At 44.9% G+C, this 21,074-nt stretch overlaps 1 protein-coding gene across 4 annotated transcripts in view; it reads right to left on the bottom strand.

Moving 5' to 3' along the window:
• Window positions 1–9,445: 9,445 nt before the first annotated feature.
• ZBTB16 (zinc finger and BTB domain containing 16) overlaps window positions 9,446–21,074 on the bottom strand; it is a 254,394-nt gene continuing 242,765 nt past the window's right edge. For all 4 annotated transcript variants that reach the window (XM_043998959.1, XM_043998960.1, XM_043998961.1 and 1 more), the window contains exons 6-7: window positions 20,252–20,419; window positions 9,446–15,637 (exon numbers count right to left, since the gene is read on the bottom strand). In XM_043998959.1, the coding sequence (XP_043854894.1) occupies window positions 15,408–15,637; window positions 20,252–20,419 (398 nt within the window). In that variant the 3' untranslated portion in view covers window positions 9,446–15,407. The remainder of the gene's footprint in view (window positions 15,638–20,251; window positions 20,420–21,074) is intronic.

Genomic DNA, 21,074 nt, shown 5'->3' with positions numbered 1-21,074 from the left:
AATATAGAACATTATCTCTAGAGGTAGCTCACCCCATGTTCAAAGAGCCCTAATTGTTGGAAAGTCATGTTTTTTCTCCAAAAATTGACTAGTCAGTGGACTATCCAATCCTGAATTGACAGCAAGCAAGGGGTCCTGCAGGTCTAATCTATGGGTCAAGATTTTTCTGACCCAGATAGAAAAAAGAGAGATGCACAAGTTGATGCTCCCAGAAGCTTAGAACCAAAGAATTATAGAATGCTGAGCTTCAAGGAGCCTCAACGGTCACCTAGCCCAACCTCTTTTAGGTTCCACCACACGGTTAATTAGCAGCAGATGAGGACTGGAGCTTAAGTATCCAGGATCCTAGTCCAAGGTTCTCTCCATTCTGGGTCTTGGATTCAGATCTTGCCAGTCTGGAGAGGACAAAAGATTTTAAAAGTTAGAGAGACACCATAAGCCAGCTCAGTTCTTACTTCTCAGCAAATACAGTGAATCAACTTGTATACGAAATAGCACATCTATTTGCCTTATAACAGGACCCAAAATAGAATGCCTGGTCAGCTGACCAAGACACTCTCTGATTTTCCACAGGCTGTCCCTCAGGGCAGGAACTCACCCATTCCTTATCTCTACTTCCTAGAATTCCTGGTCTCCTTCAAAGTTCATCATTTTCTATATGAACCATTTCCTAATTCCCCCAAACTTTGGGGACAATATTGGTCAAGCCGCAGAGGTTGGGTAGGCATGGATGCCTCATTGGAGGGATCTCTCAAATTCATGAGATCAGAGATCCATTTGAATATTGAGTAAGTGCCACAGTGGAAAGTCTGGAATCAGGAAAACTCAAGTTCAAATTTCACCTCAGATACTTACTAGCTGTAAGGACCCTGGACAAGTCACTTAACCTCTCAGTTTCCTCATCTGTAAAATGAGGATAATAAAAGCATCTACTTTATAAGGGTTATTACAAGAACCAATTAAGGTAACATGTACAGCTCTTTGTAAACTTTAAAGTACTATACAAAATAAATAAATGAAATTAAAAATAAATGAATGAATGAATGAATAAAATAAATTAAAATAGAGGGGCAGCTAGGTGGTGCAGTGGATAAATCACTGGCCCTGGATTCAGGAGGACCTGAGTTCAAATCTAGTCTCAGACACTTGAGACTAGCTGTTTGACCTTGGTCAAGTCACTTAACCCCCATTGCCCCACAAAGAAAGAACTATACAAATTCTAGCTATTATGTTATTATGTTTTGTCTCTATGTAATATTTTATATATGTATATACACACAGTCTCTTCCAATATAATATAAATTCTTTGAAAGAACAGACTCTTTTACTTCTCTCTTTGTATCCCTAGTATGTAGCACATACTAGCCACTTAATAAATCTTCATTGAGTTGATTAATATTAAGGTAGAATACTAGACTGGATGTTACTAGATCTAGTTCTGGTCCTGACTTTGCCACTGGTTAACTGTGTGATCTTACATGATTCATATAATCACTCTGAACTTCAATTTAATCATCCTTAAAATGAAGGTAATGGACTCAATGATCTATAAGATCCCCCTTGGCTTTAACATCCTATGATTCTAAATGAGAGATTGTTCTTCATGAACACCTTGGGAACTGAGTTTCTGGCTGTGAAGAAGAAAAGAAAGAAGAGGGCAAATGAGACACAAATGAGGACATTGTTCAGTATTTCAGTGGATCTGCTATTTCATCAAGAGCATGGGGTACTCCAATAACACAGATCAAAAGTCATGTATGCATGCATAGCCATCCTTTGCAACTCTTACCCATGTCTCTTGTAAATCCATTTCAGGGAGTCCACTTAATATGCTGGAGAATTTCCTCTAATTCTCTTGATATTATATGGATGCCAACATATTTTCTTTTCCTTTTCAGAGATCTTTCTCCCCTATTCCCTCTAGGGATTATTACAAGTACCCCATTTTGCCCTCCAGCCACATACTTTAGAAGCTAGGCTTCAAAGGTAGGCTCTCCACATATTCGACTTTGGAAAGTTATGCAATAACCCTGAGCCCTAAGCTCTATACCAATAACCTTGATCTCTGAGCATATTTCATTTGAAGCTGTGGCAAACAGCAATGGATGGAGACCTCTGGGTTCAAGTTCCCACTATAGAGCAACTCACCCCTCAATCCAGAGAAGAGCATATCAAGCTGGAATCCACAGTTGTGATCAACACATCTAGAAATATGATCTTGGAGTAGCTATACACAACCAGAGAAGAGCACTCGAGTTTTGACTGTGCATTACTGCTATCCACCACTGGATGCCAGTAGAAGTTCACATTAGGTTGAAAGAAATACTACCCATTAAAGATGAAGATTATTCTTAATGTTGGATGATATATAGTATAGATACAGAGACATATGCGTGCATGTAAAGGAAGAGAGATAAAGACGACGAGTCCTTCTAAGGAATGGGACATCCTCCAGCCCCTAGAAGAACGGAATAATGAAAAGGCTGAAAGATTAGCTCTGGGAGATTCATTTAAAACTGTCGTGGAGCTATGGTTCACAAACAGGCTATCTCCACTGGGCAGTTCTGTCTGTAGGGAGGAAACCTTTAATGATTTCTGGAGAAGAGTCCTGCCAGTCTGGAACACTTAAAATGTTTGCAGGTTCATTTTCATCCTAAACTAAAAACCGTCTGCCCAGTTCCTTTATCTCTTCAGCCATTTGTCGCCTCAATACTTGGGCACAGAGTGTTTCATTGGCCTTGGGATAGCCACTTGTCCCAGAGCTCATACCTCAGCCCCATTCTATCTTCTTTACAGCAGGGCAGCCAACTCCAGGGAAATAAGAAATAACAAAACAAAACGAACAGCAACAAAACTGACTTTATGGGATGGTGACCTTTCCTAGATTAAGGATGACCAGGTTGAGAGATCCAAGTGTGAGAATTGGAATGACACCCCCTATTGGGAAAGATATTGCAGGGAAGCTCCACCATGAAGAGAAAGCATGTGATTTAGAAACCATGTGACTCTAGCGTCCGGAAGTTACCCAGCATCTGGAAGTTGCCGGGCATCTGGAAGAAAACATTCTATAGAACCACCTGTGGGACCTGTCAATCAGAGCTACCAGCCAATTAGCTTGGAGCTCTGTGTGTGTGGACAGCGCTGTTTCTGGTTTCTCAGGAGGCTTTGGGGAGAAGCCGCTGAAGTGTTGGTCTTTTGGGTTCCTGAACTTGGCTTGGGGGGTCAGATGCTGGGGTCTATTAGATAGTTAGAGGAAGTTTGCCTTTTACCTCTCTATATTCACTAACTCCTAATGTACTTTAATAAATACTTAAAAGTCTAAACTCTTGCTAAAGCTTCTAATTTAAGGTGACTACTCATTAGATTTTAGACATCATAGCTAGAATTTTAGGCCCTTACACAGAGCAGGCTAATATGGGGAGGTGGTAAATGGAAAGGACTGACTTGGAATTCCTCAGTTGGATATAGTTTTCCAACTTTTTCTCCAGTTGCTTGGTTCACTACTGACTGATTTTTAGTTTCAATATATGAAAACAATGAGATGAAGTCTAATGAGATGAAACAATGGGTTTAAATGAAACGCTAGGTTCAAAAAAATAAATTTCACAAGTATAAGGCATGGAGCTATTGTGATTAGGCAACAATTCATCTGAAAAAACCGAGGGTGGTTTTGTGGACTGCAAACAGAATATAAGTCCACAGAGAGTTATGGTAACCAAAAAAGGAGAGAAGACTGGATTCCAGAAATATGGACATCTACCCACTGTATTTTGCCCTAGTAAGAACATATGTAATTTGGAGTGTAATGTTCAGTTCTGTGAAATACATTTTAGGAAGAACAATGATGAGCTGGAGGGTGTCTAGGGGAGGGAGACCAAGATGGTGAAGAGTTTTAAGTTAATGTCACATGTGGATCATTTTGAAGGAACTGGTGATGTTTTTCCTGGAGACAAGATAACTTGGGGGGACACAACATTCAAAGGGCTTGCAGTATTTGAAGGGCTATCAGGTACATGCATCACAGGATACTAGGTATTCAAGAGCTAGATGGTGGTAAAGAAAACCTGAGTTCAAAGCCCTTTATGATACATACTGGCTGTGTGACCCTAAGCAAGTCATTTACCTGTAACCATCCCTAAGTGACTCTCAAAAACTTCAAGTTACAAAACAGGTGTTGATCTGCATTGGGCATTTCTGCAATGAGAGCTCCCCCATACTAATGAAAGCACAGGTTCAATTCAAAAAACAAAAACAAACAAGTCATGTGAAAGAGGGACTGGGCTAATTCTGCCTAGTCCCAAAAGGAATGGTGAGCAATGGGCAGAAGTTACAAAGAAGCACATTTGGAGATGAAGTAAGGGGAAATTTCCTAACCATTAGAGCTATCCAAAAGTGGAAAGGGGAGACTCCACATCATAGAAATCTTCAAGCAAAAAGCTGAATGACTATTTGTCAGGTAGGTTGTAGGTCTTCTTTGTTCATGGAAAGGTTGGACTAGATGGTTATTAGGGTCCCTTCTAATTTTGAAATTCATGAATCTTGAAATCTAGTAGCTGACCTGGACCACATTCTCCTCCTGTCCACAAATGTTCTGAATGCCCCATTAACCAAAGTTGTTAAGGTATCAAACATTTCAACAGATAGGAATTCATATGGGACAGTTCCACTTTCTGGGTTCAGAACTAAGCCTGAGGATGGGGATGAAGAAGAGATGGCATAGCTAGTGTTTATCTCCAGATGTTGGATGTCCCCACTAGGTGGCGCTAGTACACTAGGGATGCTGGGTCTCATGTCCATGTCCCTGTCCCTGTCCCTGCCCCTGCCTGCCCATGGCTCCCTAGATGCTCAGCCGTCTCTAGGCTCCAGTGCTCTGTAGCTACAAGAACAATCAGGTTACCTGTTCCTTTACTTATAAGGGTCATGTGAGGTCAGGGTCCTACCAAGGTGGAATTGAACTATTGGAAGCTAGAGTCTCAACTAAAATCCTACCTCTAGAAAGCCTTCCTCAACTCCTCTGAATTTGAGGGCCTTCTCTCTGTTAATTATTTCCTACTTATCCTGTATCCCTTGCTTTGCATATATTTGTTTGCAAGCCCCTCCCCACCCATTAGATTGTAAACTCCTTGAGGGTATGGAGTGCCTTTTGCCTCTTTTTGTATTCCCAGAGTTTAGCACAGTGCCTGGCACATAGTAGGCACTTTAAAAATGTTTACTGATTATTACCTAGGACCCTGTGTGTGTGTGTGTGTGTCCCTACAGTGCCACTCTAACCTAGGACATCCCGCTGTGCTTGCAAGCTAGAACCCCTCTCTTTACCACTGACCAGGTTCCATATGCAAGGGATAGGGGCTGAGTGGGCTTGGTGAAAAAGGAGGTCTTTTCAGCTCCAAGTACTGAAGACATTGTGCAGTTCAGGGTTATAAGGGACGCCTGTCCAGGATGCCGAGAATACTACAAACTTCACTTTGCCTTCCTCCCACTAGCTGTGATGAAAGGGGGTTAGGGGACACTGGCTGTGCATCAAGTGAGCTCAAAGAGAGCATGAGGCAGAATGGGGGCAGTGGAGGAAAGCCGCAGGAATGCAAGGCTGATGGAGCCTGTGGAAACCTAGGTCCGTTTCCTTCTCTGTACAACTCTCAGGATGGGAGACAGAGCCCTGCTTGTTTGGGCTAAGGGAGAGCTGGCCTCACCCGGAGGCCAGGGGGGGACAAAATGACCCCCCTGAGGATGCAGAGAGGCTTAGGTGTGAGCCTTGGCAGTCAATAGACATCCCAACCCAGGCTCCTTTGGGTTGGAAAATGGAGGCAGATGAGTATTGGAGGCCAAAGGGCAAACTTTCCACATCCCAGGTCTCTGCCTTTCCGGGGATGGGAATGGGGTTCAGAATGCAGTTGCGAGTCCTCTGAAAGAAGTACAGGCTTAGCTATTAATGTAGTCGGTAAATAAATAAAGGAGGGCTTAAGCTTAGTGTACAGCAATCAGTTTAGAACTACAGGATAATTAACACAGCAGGAGATTGCAGTACTGCAGAGTCAGGTTTAAATGAGCGAGTTCACTTTCACTGAGGCAAACTTGTTCTACCCCCCGGAGAGCCAAAAATACAGCCAGGAGAGGAGCCTGCAACAGAGGGGAAGGCAAACTGGGGGCTGTTCACCCACCATGGGGCTGGGAGGGATGTGTGTGCAGGGCTCAACCAGGGCAAAGCAGAGCTATGAGAAACCCACCCTAGTCATATGTAGGGGTGAAGTCTGTAAATGGACACCCACGGACACAACCAGAATCCCAGCAGCAATCTGTAGGAGAACCTCTCTGGACCCCAGATTTGGTTACACTACACGGTGTCTCTCTGGAGCAGGTGCATCTGTGTACACATATCACACATATACCCCAGCTTCCCAAGGGGCCAATTTTAGATCATCCTTTTAGAACAGGGTCAGATAATGTTTAAGCTTTCAAACATATCTTCTCTATCTATTCTCTTTTTTTATTCCTACTTTTATCATTAAATAGAATGGCCTAGGGGATAGTGGGGTGGGAGGGAGAGTGTGAAATATGGGTTGAGTTTTATAATCCATCCCAGCCTCGGTTTTCATGTCCATAAAGTGGAGATAGATAACAACGTCCAAGAGGTTGCTGTGATGGTCTTAGGAGTGGTATGTGTGACAGTTTAAAAAATAGTATTTATTGCATTCTACAAATGAAGAAAGTACTTCCTTAACTTTATAACGTCAGTCAAAGCAAATAGGAGAACATATGATTTTATTATTACTACTCAATGCAATCGAAACAATACTGAGTTTGGAGTAAGGACTTCTGGCTTTTCGGTATAGCTCCACTTTCACAGTTCTCCTCTTGTCTTACCAAGTATTGTGTGAACTTGTGTGGGTTATTGTGCCTGGATGGGCTTATCCTCTCCTTCTACCCATCTTCCCCATCTTCCATCCCCAATAAAATAAAATTAAAATAAACCACCAGAGAAACTGAATAATCCCTTCCCCTCCTGAGATGATCTCTCAGGTATTGTAAAAAGAAGGTTCTGCATATTCCTCCAGGGATGGGAAATATTATTAGGTTGTTTGTTGACCCAATTCCATATTTCTCAGGAATGAAGTTACAAGGAAGGGGTGTGTGTGTGTGAGAGATGTCTCTCCTTCCTCAATAACTTGGGAGAAAAAGTTCATGAAAAAGTCTAAAAGAAAACGGGGACAGGAGAGAGAGGATTCCTAAACCCATCAGATCCTCTACTAGCTGCCCCTCACCCAGCTCAGGGCTGGGATGCTGTCCACTCTCCCCACCAGAGTTCAGAGACAGGGGCTGGGCCCCGTTGGGGAGTGTCGAGCATTGCCCTCCCTGCTCCCCACTCTCCTACCCCCAGTGAAGTGGGCAGTGAGTGGCCCTGGGCTCACCCCCCTGCTGACCAGGCCCTGGACCCAGCCTGCCCACAAGGGGGAGGGGGTACAGCCGAGGCCGTCAGCACAGGGGGTGAGGGATTGAGTGAGGCAGGCCACAAAGTGTTCTCAGGCTCGCCAGGCCGGGGCCCCTTTCTCTCCATGAGATCATATCTGGGTCAAAGAGCATGTAAAGCCGGGAGACCCCAGCGGTCACACAAAGCCCATTCAGGCCGGCCCCTATTCACTCCCCTCCTCTCCCCCCCCCCCCCCCCCCCGGCCCTGCACAGCCGCCTTGGACCCCAGCGCAGCGCCTAAGCCCTGGCTTTGATGTGCTCCAACAGAAAACGGCGATTAAATGTTGTTTTAAAGAGGGAGAGCTCGCTGCCCTCCCATCTGTCAAGAGAAGGCTGAGGCAGGAGGGAGGGAGGCTGGGGGAGGGGCAGCGCTGGCCTGGAGGAGGATGTGTGTGACACTGCTTGTTTGGAGGCTGTGATGGGGGTTGGGGGGGGGGTAGGTGTCGGAGGAGAGGAAGCAAAGCAAAAGAAGGAGGAGGGAGGGGTCACTGCTTAAAGAATGACTACATCTACATGATTTTTATTTCCCAAGGTGAGAGTAAAATAGAGACAGAAGTGTACACCGGGAAAGGCACCAATTTGTCAGACTGTGAAGTGGTTTTATACACAGAGCCTGCCCCAAGTGGACGGGGAGAGAGCGAGCTGTCCCCTTCCTAGGCCTCAGCTTCCCTAGCTGTGAAATGGATCTCTGACCAAGTCTTCTTGAAGAAACATCTTCTGGGAAGACGATCGTTCCAGTTGGCTCCCGGATCAGCTTCGTGAAGCTCAGAGTAAAGTCTTGTGTGTATGGCTCCCATGCATACCCACACCCCTTTTCCACCCCAAGAAAACAGAACTCGGGGGTGTCTCAATCCTCAGTAACTAAGAGAGGGCAGAAAACCATTAGCCTCCCCTGAAGAAAGGAGGGACTTTTTTTTTTCCCTAAAAGGAAATGTTTTCAGGTGATCTGGAATAACACTTTACAGTTACAGGTGGGAAGGGTGAGAGTAGCATGTTACACTTCTTCCCTGCCTCAAACCAGATTTTTAAAACATACTTTACCGATGTTACTCTTGCAGTGTGTGTGAGAAGTCCAGCAAAACAGAACCTGTATATAAAACTGTTTCTTATTATGGAAGTCAAATCATGTCTGTGAGCCAGAACAGCAGGCGGGTGTAATGAAATCCCTCTGTAATGGATGGAAATCCCAGTCCCCAACACTTGGGGAATGAAAGGGTTGGTCCCACCCAACATTATCAACATATGGTAGACCACAGCCCAGGTGGGCTCCGGTTTTCTAAACTCAGTGCAAAGGAAACTGAGGGCCCAGGGAGTCTTGTCCTATGCAGGAAACTTAGAACAGGAGAGATGCCCATCTATCTGGCCTGGAGGAATCTTCCTGAGAGGAAGAGAGTTACTTGTACAATGGCTTTTCCCTAACAATATTGTTGTTGAGTTGTTTTGGCCGTATCTGACTTTCTGTGACCCCCTAACAATATAGGATGGGGATTTAGTTGCTAGAGTGGATGAGGGAAAGGGGTGCATGGAATGTTGCTTCAAGCATGGACCTAGAGGAGGGGAAAGGGAGGGAGCACTTTAGGAATTAGCCTTGGCCTGAACCCCCTCCCCCTGGAAAGACAGGAAACCTTATCCATTGGTCTTTCTAGAAATCTTTCATGTTTAGTAATGATGAGGCTAGGCTTGAGGTCCTGTTACTTGATTGTCCCAAGGTCTTCCCTCCCCATCCCTCATAGCCGTAAATCCTCAGTCACCCCACAAACAGCCGCACACTCCCCAAGTTTATCCTCTATCTTTTGCATTCAGTTCACTAGTACCAGGGGCTCTTTAATAAAATGGAAGTTTATTCCTACCAGATTTGCTACTACAAAAAAAAGAACGCAGAACTTCAAGACATGGAGAGGCCCTAGTAGTTCCTCAGCACAAATGCAGGAAGGACATTTTTTTAAAGGGAGAGAATTAAAAAAAAAAAGTGACAGCCCAGCCAGAGACAACTGAATTAACTTTATTCTTTTTTCTAACTGCAGATTCAAGGTATACAACTGAACATTGCTATTTTTCTTATGAGACTTATAAATAAAAATACAAAAAATGTTCACTACAAAAAAATCTACTGTTAGTAGGATGTAAAAAATATTCTCTTTGCTATAGAAGGCACAAACTTCACTTAGTGACACATGGAGAGAGAAAAAAACCTGCAGCAGTAAATTCATTTTTTTCTTTTTTCTTTTTTTTTTTTCTCGTCAGAAACACTGAAGTTACAAAGAAACGCGTCAATCTACACGGAACGAAGGCAGATGCGGAAAGCTGCAACCCGGACCGCACAACTTCGAGCGAACTGCTTCTGTACTAGGACAGAGAGGACTGTGAGGAAAGAGGGACGGGAGGGGGGGGGGCGGCGCGGCGTGGGCGAGAGGAGAAAGGGGGAAGAGGGGGAAGAAAGGGAGAGGAAGAGAAAAGGGAAGAGAAGCGGGAACGAGGGAGGCGGGAGAAAGACAGATTTGTACAAAAAAAAGGAACCAGTAAAATTGAAGAAACAAAATTGGGCAACCTCCTAAAATTAGGCTAAGAGGAGGTGCTGAGGTAGACATTAACTAGAACATCAATTAATTAAAAACACTATTTTGTAATACAGAGCGATCGGACCGGCACTTGTGCTGTCGCGACATAAGACAAGCCATGAAAACGAAAACAAAAACAACAAAATGAAAACAAAACAAAAACACCCAAACCAAAAGGCTTAGTTTTGCTTGGTCCAGCAGGGCGGCGGCCCTCAGTGCTATAATTTACATATATATTTATATTTATTTATATATATATATATATATATGGATAGGACTCCACAGTGTTTTACCATGGATTCTTAACCTTAAAAAGATCATGCATAACACTATGTGAACAAACACTATGATAGACACCAAGAGGTTGGTACCCTGTCTGCACAGTGGGATGGCCCAGGGTGGCCTGGGAGGGAGGCAGTGTCATGCTAGCTGGCCTATTAGCCATTCTCTTCCAGCCCCCTTCCCCATCATCCCACCTTCCAGTTTCTCCTTCTATCCCCCTCTTCTGGCTCGCTCAAGATTTCTTCACCACCACGATTCACACCAAAGCAGAGTTTGTCCATGTGTTGCTGTTGGTTTTTCCTGAAATACCCAGATCAGTGCCTCTACTCTACCACTGGGCACCCTGTGGCCTGGAAGCTTCAGGGTAGTAGAAGGTCCAGGAGGGAGGAAGGAAAGGAGGAAGAACTAGGAAAGTGGGGAGATAAAAATGGATCAGGGACAACAGACCCCAACATTCCCAACTGATCCGACACCTTTTCCCTCTGGGGCACAGTTTGGTCTTTATTATTATTTTTCATTATTCATCATTATTTTTTTTTTTTGTCCCAGATTGCTCACATCCTGGTTCCTTTGGATCCTCCTACAACTGGGGCTTCAGAACATGGTTCCAATCTTCCCAAGGATGGAGTTCAACAAAGGCCACCTCTCACCACCACCCCCAAACTGGGAGCAAGCCCATGGTCCTCCTCCCCTCTCCTGGGACATCCCTGCAGCTGGTTGTACCAATCAATGGATTCTAGAAAGGTACCATACACTTGTGAGGAATTGCAGCAGTTTTTTTTTCTTTTCTTCTAAATATTGAAAAAAAAAAACTGTTCAGGCACAAAGATTAAACAAGCCTATGTTACATCCTTGGATTGTACTGAATCTACGAGTCCATAGTGCCCCCTGGTTACCCAACAACTATTTTCCCACCTTTTTTTTTCTTCACCACCACATCCTTGGCAACACAAAGCAGCAGGGGTTTGACTTGTTTATATCTCTCTCCATATATATAGATCTATATATACATATAGATAGATATATTTTATATATGTCTATCCTACACATACATAGGATATCAATGCTTCAAGTGATTGAGGGAGCAAACAGGAAAGGCAGCACATGAATGTGAGGGGAATGCCACAAGTAACCAAGGAGGTCCAAGAGAATCACAATCTTTGAGGCTAGAGGGAACTCTTTCACAACTTTTCTGGCTTTCCATCTGGAAACATTCCACTACAAAGGTGTAAGGCAGTAGCCAGCAGGAGCTAGCTGTCAGCAGTAGCAAAGATGAGGGGAGTAGGGGGAGAGACATCGATGGAAGATTGAAAGGAAGGAGGGGGTGGGGGGGAAGAGGGAGAGGAGAAGAGGAGCCTGGGAGAGGAGAGAGAGAGAATGCTAGTTGGGAAAAGAGGGAAACAAAACTCTGGGACCCGACGGGAAAGAGAGACAGTGCCTCTCTCCTCTCTCTCTCTCTTCACCTTTCCAGTCCCAAGTCCTCTTCCACACTTAGGAAATTCAAAGGCCCGGGCTTGTGTGTTCTTCTAGTTCTACAAACAGGTGGAAAGTTCAGAATGTTTTCTCACTACTAATTCTACATTCCATCCCCACAGCTAATCAGGGCTGTGGAAAAGCCACATTTTCTCTCTTTTTAGGTTGTGGGGTAATGGGAGAGAATATGAGGGGGGGAGGAAAAAGTAGGTTCCACTATCCTCCAAACTCCAGTTGTGAGTGACTGGGCCTCTACGGGGTGGCTAGTATAGTTGCCAGTCCTATGCAATCATGTTTGTGAAACCCCACAGCTCACCCTGACCCCTTTCTGGCTAACCCCCTGAATTTACAGAGCCCTGGGGGCATCAAGGGAGACAGCTGGCTCTGATTTAGTACCATCCAATTCTGTAACACCAGATTACTACAATACTGCATGATTTCAAGACAACTGCATACACAAAAAGCACCCACATTCAGCAGCACGCGCACGCACACACATTCTTTTTTTTTTTCTTTTTCCCCATTCACATTGCAAAAGGAAAGGGCAGGGTTCTGTGAGAACTGACAAAGGAATTAACAAATATTACAAAAATATTACACTTTGTAAATATCAGCTCAACCCTCTCAGCTTTTATGAAGTGGGAAGGGGGGGGGGGACCCAGGTTAGATGGGGAGGGTCTAGAGCTATTAGGGTTGGGGGAAGAGGAGGAAAGTTGGCTAATCCTATGGAATAGTTTCATTATTTCCCCACAAAACTGTGTGGTATCTTTCTTTAAAATCCTTATTTCTGGGATTTGTAGGACCAGGTGACCAGTTACTGCTTCCTCCTTCCCAGGGAGAGGGGAGGGGCCCAAGGTGAGGAACCTTTAGTGCATAATGAATTTTCTACTATCAGCCCCTCCCCAAAATGATACCACTATCTTTTCACATTATAAACAAAACAACTGTCCTAGTCACATATTTCAAGTTTAACTTTTTTTTTCCTTTCCAAAGCACTAAGTCTTTAAGATAACTGCAAAACAGTACCCTCCCTTGACCCCCACCCCCTGCCCCTGCCCACTGGTCTTATCATGTGATTACTCCTCCCCACCCTCCAAATCCTGTCCCCCTAGATTTAAGGCCTTCAGATTTGGTGGACGAGGTTGAATTGGGTGGTAGGAGGCATAAAGGCAGGGGGATGGGGGGGGGGGTCACAGCAGCACCCCATCCCTCCAACTTCCCTTTATTCTTCATGATCCTCCCCGTCACATACAGCTTCCTAAAAGATCACTTTTTATAACATAGATAAAATGCAGCCACAACTTTCCCAGAGAGAGAAAGACAAATACAGGTACACACAAACACACACGATCATTGCAAATAAAGCCTGAGATGAAGCAGCAGCCCATCCCAAAGCAAACACAAATATTGCCAATGTGCTTTCAAAATTGGGGGAGGGGATCAGAACGATGGGATGGGGGAGACGGGCAAAGGAACAGAAAGAACTGGACAGACGAACATAAGAGGTAGCTTTCAGGAAAAAAAAAAAATCCCTCCCCCAACCAAAAACAGAACAAAATAAAACCCCCAACAACAAAATCTTAAGTCTCCCACCAGACTGGCCTAGGGAAAAAAATGCCAATTTTGGTAATGACAATGCACACCAGGGGCTAGGGCCATAGAGCTACAAGAATCCAAATAATCCAAACCTGGAAGCCTGAAAGACTTGAAGTGTGGGAAAGGTGGGCTTTTTATAGAGGAGTCTGGGATCTGATTTAACTGGACGGACCTTACAAATGACCCGGTTTCACTATTGGGCAGCTCTGCCACATTCACAAAAGCCAAGCTGGTAGGCAACTACTTTAAGCCTCTGGGAACTCCTATCTGAGTCCTCCCACTTTCCCCAGCACTAATAGGACTTTACTCTCCCATCCTGAGCACTGCATCATCCCTTGACCCCTCCAGGGGTGAGGGGTGAGGGGAAGTGGGTAGGGGATAACTAGTGGGTGCCATTGGGATGGAAGATCACAAACCAAAGTTTGTAAAAAAACAAACATTTACAACTTTACACAAGAAAAAGACCACCCCCTCCCCTAAAAAAAAAAACAACACACAAGCACACATAAAACAATAACAATAAAAACAAATCCACACATACATGGGGGAAAAGCTCATGAGGTCACAAAAAACTGAGGTAATTCAAGTACAATGTGCTAAACGCAGAGAGAAAGAGAATGGGGGGGGGGGTCATGAAAAGAAGCAAAATGCAACGAGAATAAAAAGCTTCCTCCTCTTCCATTCCTTGGCAGATTCAGGGGGTGCAGCAAGTGGGGGAAGCAGGCCTGGGTTATATAAAGATGAGTCCCAGCGCTTTGTACCCCAGTATTGTCCTTCCTGGAGGATCTTGGGAACTGATCCCACAGCTGACTGAGGGGCTGTTCCTTTGCCTTCGGGCAGACTCTGAGAAACCACAAGACAGGCCCACCCTCTATCTTCCTCCTCCAGGTGTGGAGGCACACTAGGCTTGGGGTTGGAAGGGGGATGTCCTCTAAATATTTCCCTTAAGAAATCAGCCCCTTTCTGTATAGATTGTAAGCTCCTTGAAGACAGGGATTGTTGTTTTATCTTTGTTATACTTAGCCCCTAGTACTGTGATGCACATAGGTGCTTAATAAATATTTGTTCTTGAACTGAGCTGTGTGTACCTTCCCCAATAAAAATTGACTGTGGGGGTTGTGTGTATGTGTTTTCGCATCTCCTCTTTTTCCATTTCTAGGGGCAGTCCTGCCCCTAGAGAGAGCTGCTGTTCTGTTTTGCCGTTGCTCTTAGAAAACTATGGCAAAGTGGGTGGGGATGGGCCTGAGTCACACGTCAGAGAGGAGAGTTGGGTAGAGAGGGTGACCCTTCACCACTGGAAGGCCTGGTATATACGGGAGCTTCTTGAGACTTTGGGTACTGGGACCTAGGGAAGGCAGTGTGGCTCGGAAAGTAGGAGACAAGCTCATATCAAAAACAGAGGGCCACGAAAACAGGGAGAGAGAGAGAAGAAAGTAGCCAAGATATTTTGTGTGTGTGTGTGTGTGTGTGTGTGTGTGTGTGTGTTGGGGGTGGGGGAAGGGGGCAGGACATAGCCAGCCAGCACTGTTTATTCTATAGAAGATTACAAACTTCATCTACCCTACCTCCCCCCAACCCCTTGACCTCTGTCTGAGGAGAGTCAGGCAGTGCTCAGCTCTGGCCAGACAGACCCCTAACCCCACTTCCCTAAACTTGGCTCCTGGTCAGAGGAAGAAGGAATCAAGGCAAGGATGATAGAGAACACAAGAACACCATCAATGCAGAATAAAACAACACTCCCCCCCTCCCCCCAAATGAAAATCACTTAGACTGTCCCAGAGAGGGCTACACCTGTGCCCTGGGGCACCCAGCCCCATGGCACAAGCCTGGAGAGAGAATCTTGTATAGATACCAGGGTCAAACAAAGTTATCAATCCAGTCCTTTTTCTTCTTTTCGTGTGTGTGTGTGTGTGTGTGTGCGCGCGCGTGTGTGTATGTATGCAGTCCTTCAATGATTTCATCTCTCTCTTAAAACTTTCTTCTTCCACTTCGTCCTCTTGCCCCCCCCCCCTCCCCCCACCTTGGAGCCCTTTTCACACGTAACACAGATAGAGGTAAGTCTTCTCGATCCTCCAGTCAGGTGGGATCTCCTCAGGCTTGTGGCCCTTCATGTGCTTCTGCATGGACGAGAGGCTGGGGCAGTACTCGGTGCAGATGGTACACTGGTAGGGGGAGGCGCCGTTGTGTGTTCTCAGGTGTTTGATCATGGCAGAGTAGTCCCGTGAACGCTGGTGACAGAGCTTACACTCAAAGGGCTTCTCACCTGGAAGGGGACAGGAAGCAGAAGGACAAGTGGAAAAGGGAGATAGATCAGATGCTCTAAGAGACTTTGTTTTTACCCTCTGTCCCTATGCTCCCCTCTGGAGTTTCCCAAAAAGCTCTCTCCACAGGAGAGGTGCCTTCTCTCCCCTCCTCTCCAAGAAAGGGACCAGTAAGGCCCTTCACAGAAAAGAAGGTAAGGCTCTGAGGGTGTCATTCCCTAGATTACAATATGTCCCAGGCCAAAAATTAGGGTGGGGTAGGACCAAAGAAGGAGATAACTCTATAGGATGATGAGATGGAGGGGTGGGTGAAGGTCATGGCTATTCAATTTGTTGAGAGCCCCGGCAGACCCTCCAGGTTTCTTTGGGACTTCTTTGAAGTCAGGGAGACTCTAACACTCACTGTGCCCAGGAGACACAGACGACAGGGACCTGCCTCAGCGATGTTAAGCCCTATCCCACATTCCCCTTTTCTTCCCCTCTGCTACGGCCCCCCTGGAGCTGACCTGAGGATCAGAGGGAAACTTGCTTCAATACAGTAATTAACTGGCCGGCCGTCTGGATATTGATACTCACTCTGTGCAGAGGACCCACAAATAATGAAGTAATGAACAGCCAAAGTGATCTAACTATTGATCTGCTATTTACAATAGTTACCGCCAATGCATTTAATGATCTGCCAGCCCCAGCCACATCTTGAGCAAAAGGCTGTGAGAGTCTGGGGACTCCATGGCCTTTGGGTTGCCGTGGGCGCCAGCAACAAGGATTTCCTACCATCCTCTCCAAGGATCAGGAGTCTCCGTACAATCAGCACTCCCAAAGAATGTAAAAGTAGGAGAACTGAGCTGGGGACATGGCTTCCTCCTCCTCCCTTTCTGGATCTTTCCATAGACTCCCTTAAGCCAGCAGGACTGTCCAAGTCACTGAATCTCACCCTCTGTCTCTGGACTAGTCAGCTCTTCCCAATCCAGTGACAGATAAAAGGTCTTTCCTGTTCCAAAAAAGATGACAAAGACTTTCTAGTTTACCAGATTGTAATGTTTCTTATCTCTGGAAGTAAATATATATAGATATATGCATATACATATGTTTATGTGTGTGTATGTATGTGTATATATATACACACACACATCATATATGTGTATATACACATAATATAAAAATATAAAAACTCCACCTCCCTCCAGTCTTGCAGATGAAATTTCCATAGTTTTTACTTGTTCTTTACTACAAAGTAAAAGCTGCTGACCCTCCTGTAAAAAATAAGCTTTATTTTTATCTATGTCCTGACCTCAACCTAACCTTTAACTATCTTAGCCTTAGTCAAACCCAATCCATCTTGACCCCTAACCTCAAGGCTAAACTCTACCCTCAGGTTAACCTCCAAACTTCAGTTCAGTCTTAATTCACTTTAACCACTTTATAAAACCTACACTGCCCACTCCCCTTTCCTGCAACTCCCTCCAGAGGCCCCTCTACGGTCAAGATCTACCCACCCCTTCCACTGTGCTCTCTGGAATGCCTGCTCCATAAGTAAAAAAACAAACAAACAAAAACTTGCTTTCATTTTACTCTTTTTCCTTAATCCCTCCTTCTATATTCTTGCATTTGCTGAGGCCTCATTCCCTCCTGATGACGTGGTACTACTGGTCAACCTTTCAAGCATTTGTTCTACCTTTAATCTGCCTCTCCCAATTCGATGGTTGTCAGGGGAGTCAGAATATATTCTTTGTGCCATTTCCCCTGCTCCCAGTTTCCAGACTCTCCCTCTACCACCATCACTCAGCAACTTATTTCTTTGAGGTCCATTCAACCCATATTTATCACCCAATCAAGATTCTAGTAGCTGTTACCTATTGATCCTCAGGACACTCTCCTTTCTTCCTCAATGAGTTCAGTAACTACCTCACAGTCTTTCTTTCCTCTCCAATTTCTGTCCTCAAACCAAGGGACTACAATCCTATTCAATCCTGGGTAGGTAGGCAGGTAGGTAGGTAGAAATGGAGGGAGGAAGGGAAGGAGATAGATAGATAGATAGATAGATAGATAGATAGATAGATAGATAGATAGATAGATAGATAGATAGATAGATAGATAGATAGATAGACAGACAGACAGACAGACAGACAGACAGACAAATAAGGTAAGTAGATGATAGATAAGGTAGATACGTAGATATAAATATCAATGGTGATAGAGATTATGTAGGTAGGCAACTACAGATAACAGATATAAATACAGATAGACAGATATAAAGATATATTGTCAAACACACTAACTTCACTTTTCCTTAATTTACTCAGTTCCTATGACTTACTCCCCCATCCCATATCAGTTTCCCACTTACATGTTCATGAACTCTGAAATTCCTTTATCTGATCATAATTTTTGATCCTTCTATCCTTTCCTATGCTTCCATCTCCTGACCCTGTTCTTCATCCTCTCAGTGACTCTCAGGCCATCACCCCTCTAATGGCTACATTCTCTGTCCTTCCTCATCTTGATCACTTGAAGAACCAGTTCAATTCTACTCTGTCTTCTAGTCAGAAGTCCTTTGTCCCTTCATCTCATCACCTGTCTCACCCTACTATGTGCCCAGCCTTAGATTATATCCATCATCTACTGCCTTTTGCTCCTATACAAGGGTGGCCAAATGGAAGCTGAGAAATTCAGGAAACCATACTGACTGAACCACTATAAATGTATGTTACATCATCTCAAATGGGTCCTCACTGTAGTAAGGTCATTCTTTTACACTCCCTAATCCATTCACTATCCCATTCACTGTACTCAATGGTCAGAGGAAGAAGTATTCAAGGCAAGGGTGACTGGGAAAAACACAAGAACACTATATACTATGAAAGCTAAATAAAATATCCCCCCCCCAAAAGAAAATCAATCAAACTCTCATGGAGTGGAGCAAAAAGCTAGGCCACACTTGCGACCTGGGATCCTTAGCCCCAGAGGCTTTCTGCTACTATCTCTCCTTCCCCTCTGTCCTACATAAAGAGGTGGCCCTTCTCCTTTCACAAATCCTTCTGTGTGGGTAAGTGATCTCATTCCATCCTGTCTTCTCTAACAGACTTCCCTCTCTCTTCTCCCCCACTCTCTCACCATCCATCTCTCCCTGTTGAATGGCTGCTTCCTTGCTGCCTAAAAACACACCCAAGTCTCCCTCATCCTCAAAAAACCTTCATGTTTCATCCAACCCCAGTGTCATTGTATATCTCTCCTCCCTTTTATAGCTAAATTCCTTGAGAAGGCCATCTTCTCAAGGGGTCTTCTGTTCCTTCCTTCTCACCGTCAATTCTCTGCAGTCTGGCTTCTGACTTCATCATTCAACTGAAGCTGCTCTCTCTAAAAGTTACCAATAACCCCTCAATTACTAAATCTAATGGCCTTTTCTCAAACCCCATCCTTCTTGACCTCCCCGTAGCTTCTGATACTCTTCCTTTTGATGCGCTTTTCTCTCTAGATTTTTAGGGCACTGTCTTCTCCTGGTCCTCCCTCTACCTATCCAATTGTTCATTCTCAGGATCAAATATAGAATCCTGAGTTTGTTTTTTAAAGCCTTTCATAACCTGGCCCCTTCCCATTTTGCCAGCCTTCATGTATCTCACTCCCCTCCCCAGCCTCTGAAATCCAGTGACACCGGCCTCCTTGACGTTCCTTGTACAGGACACTCCACCTCTCAAATCATGCATTTTCGTTTTGTTTTTGAGGCAATGGGGGTTAAGTGACTTGCCCAGGGTCACTTAAGTAAGTGTCAAGCATCTGAGGCCGGATTTGAACTCAGGTACTCCTGAATCCAGGACCGGTGCTTTATCCACTGCGCCACCTAGCTGCCCCCTATATCATGCATTTTCGAGATATTTTATTTTTTCCGTTACATGTAAAGATAGTTCTCAACTTTTGTTTATACATGCTTTACAATTTCAGATTTTTCTCCCTCCCTCCCCTCCCTCCCCCCTCCCCTAGACAGCAGGTAATCTGATATAGGTTATATCTATATATCTCTATACATATACATATATATATATATATCATGCATTTTCAATGGTTGTATCTCATGTCTGGAACTCTCTCTTCTTACTTCTACGTTTTGGCTTCCTTCAAGACTCGGATGAAATCCTACCTTCTTCAAGAAGCTTTTCCCAGGCCTCCCTAATCTTAGTGCCTTCCCTCTGAGATTACTTCCAATTTACCCTACGTATCTTGTTTGTACATAGCTGAGTTTTCTCCCCCCCCCCCATTAGAATGTACGCCAATTGCAGACAGGGATGGTTTCAGTCTATAATTTCTTTCTTTCTTTTTTTGGCAAGGCAATGGGGGTTAAGTGACTTGCCCAGGGTCACACAGCTAGTAAGTGTGTCAAGTGTCTGAGGCCAGATTTGAACTCAGGTCCTCCTGAATCCAGGGTTGGTTCTCTATCCACTGGACCACCTAGCTGCCCCTTAGTCTATAATTTCAATAGCAACATTCTCTGTCTAGCCTTAAGCTACATAGTACCTATTCCCTACCACTCACGACCACCCAAACTTGGGGCTCTAGTCCTCTGCATCTCTCCTTCTCCCCAGCTTCCCTATCTCCCCCCTCAGCTGGATGATCCTCGGTACCTGTATGGACCCTGTAGTGGGTCTCCAGCTGGTGCTTGAGGCTAAACTTCTTTCCGCAGCCGTTGCACTCATAGGGCTTTTCCCCTGTGTGGATACGCTTATGGCTCTTGAGCGTGCTCTCGTCCCGGAAACAGCTGCCACAGAATTCGCATTCATATGGGTGGTCACCTGTAGGGGCACAAAGGGTTGTGTTCAGTCATGTCTGACTCTTCATGACCCCATTTGGGGCTTTCTTGGCAAAAATACTAGCGTGGTTTACCATTTCCTTCTCCACCTCATTTTACAGATGAGAATGAGGCAAACAAGGTTAAGTGACCTGCCCAGGGTCACATAGCTAGAGGCTAGATTTGAACCCAGCTCTTCCTGACTCCAGTCCCTGTGTCCTTATCCACCACATCACCTAGCTGCTCTACAACAACACAAACTACAATTCCTTGTCCCAATTCTTTTAGTACAGTAGGGACTGTGGAACAGGCAGGAGGAAGAGAAGGAAGAGGTTAGTTTTTAACCTCCACTGTCCCCAGATACTTAAGGTGCTACCTCTGCTTACATGGCCACAGCTCCTGCCTGCTCTCTTGGACATGCCCACGATTACTTTACTTGTACTTTACTGTAGAGTACACTCTCTTCCCAGAATACCTGAAAGGCTTCATGAAGGGAAAAACGAGGCAGGTTCAAAACATGACTAGAATAGAGAGCCCTTTAGAAAGGAGTGGCTTTGGCCCTCGATGACCAAAAGGACCACCACCACCATCATCATCATCAAATGATGCCCCTGTTCCATATGATTACATATATTATAATAACAACACTTCTACAGCAC

This window comes from Dromiciops gliroides, chromosome 3 (genome assembly GCF_019393635.1).
Source record: "Dromiciops gliroides isolate mDroGli1 chromosome 3, mDroGli1.pri, whole genome shotgun sequence".
Lineage (NCBI taxonomy): Eukaryota > Metazoa > Chordata > Mammalia > Microbiotheria > Microbiotheriidae > Dromiciops > Dromiciops gliroides.
Note: the sequence above shows the minus strand (reverse complement) of the source record. Positions and strands in the feature narration are given on the sequence as shown.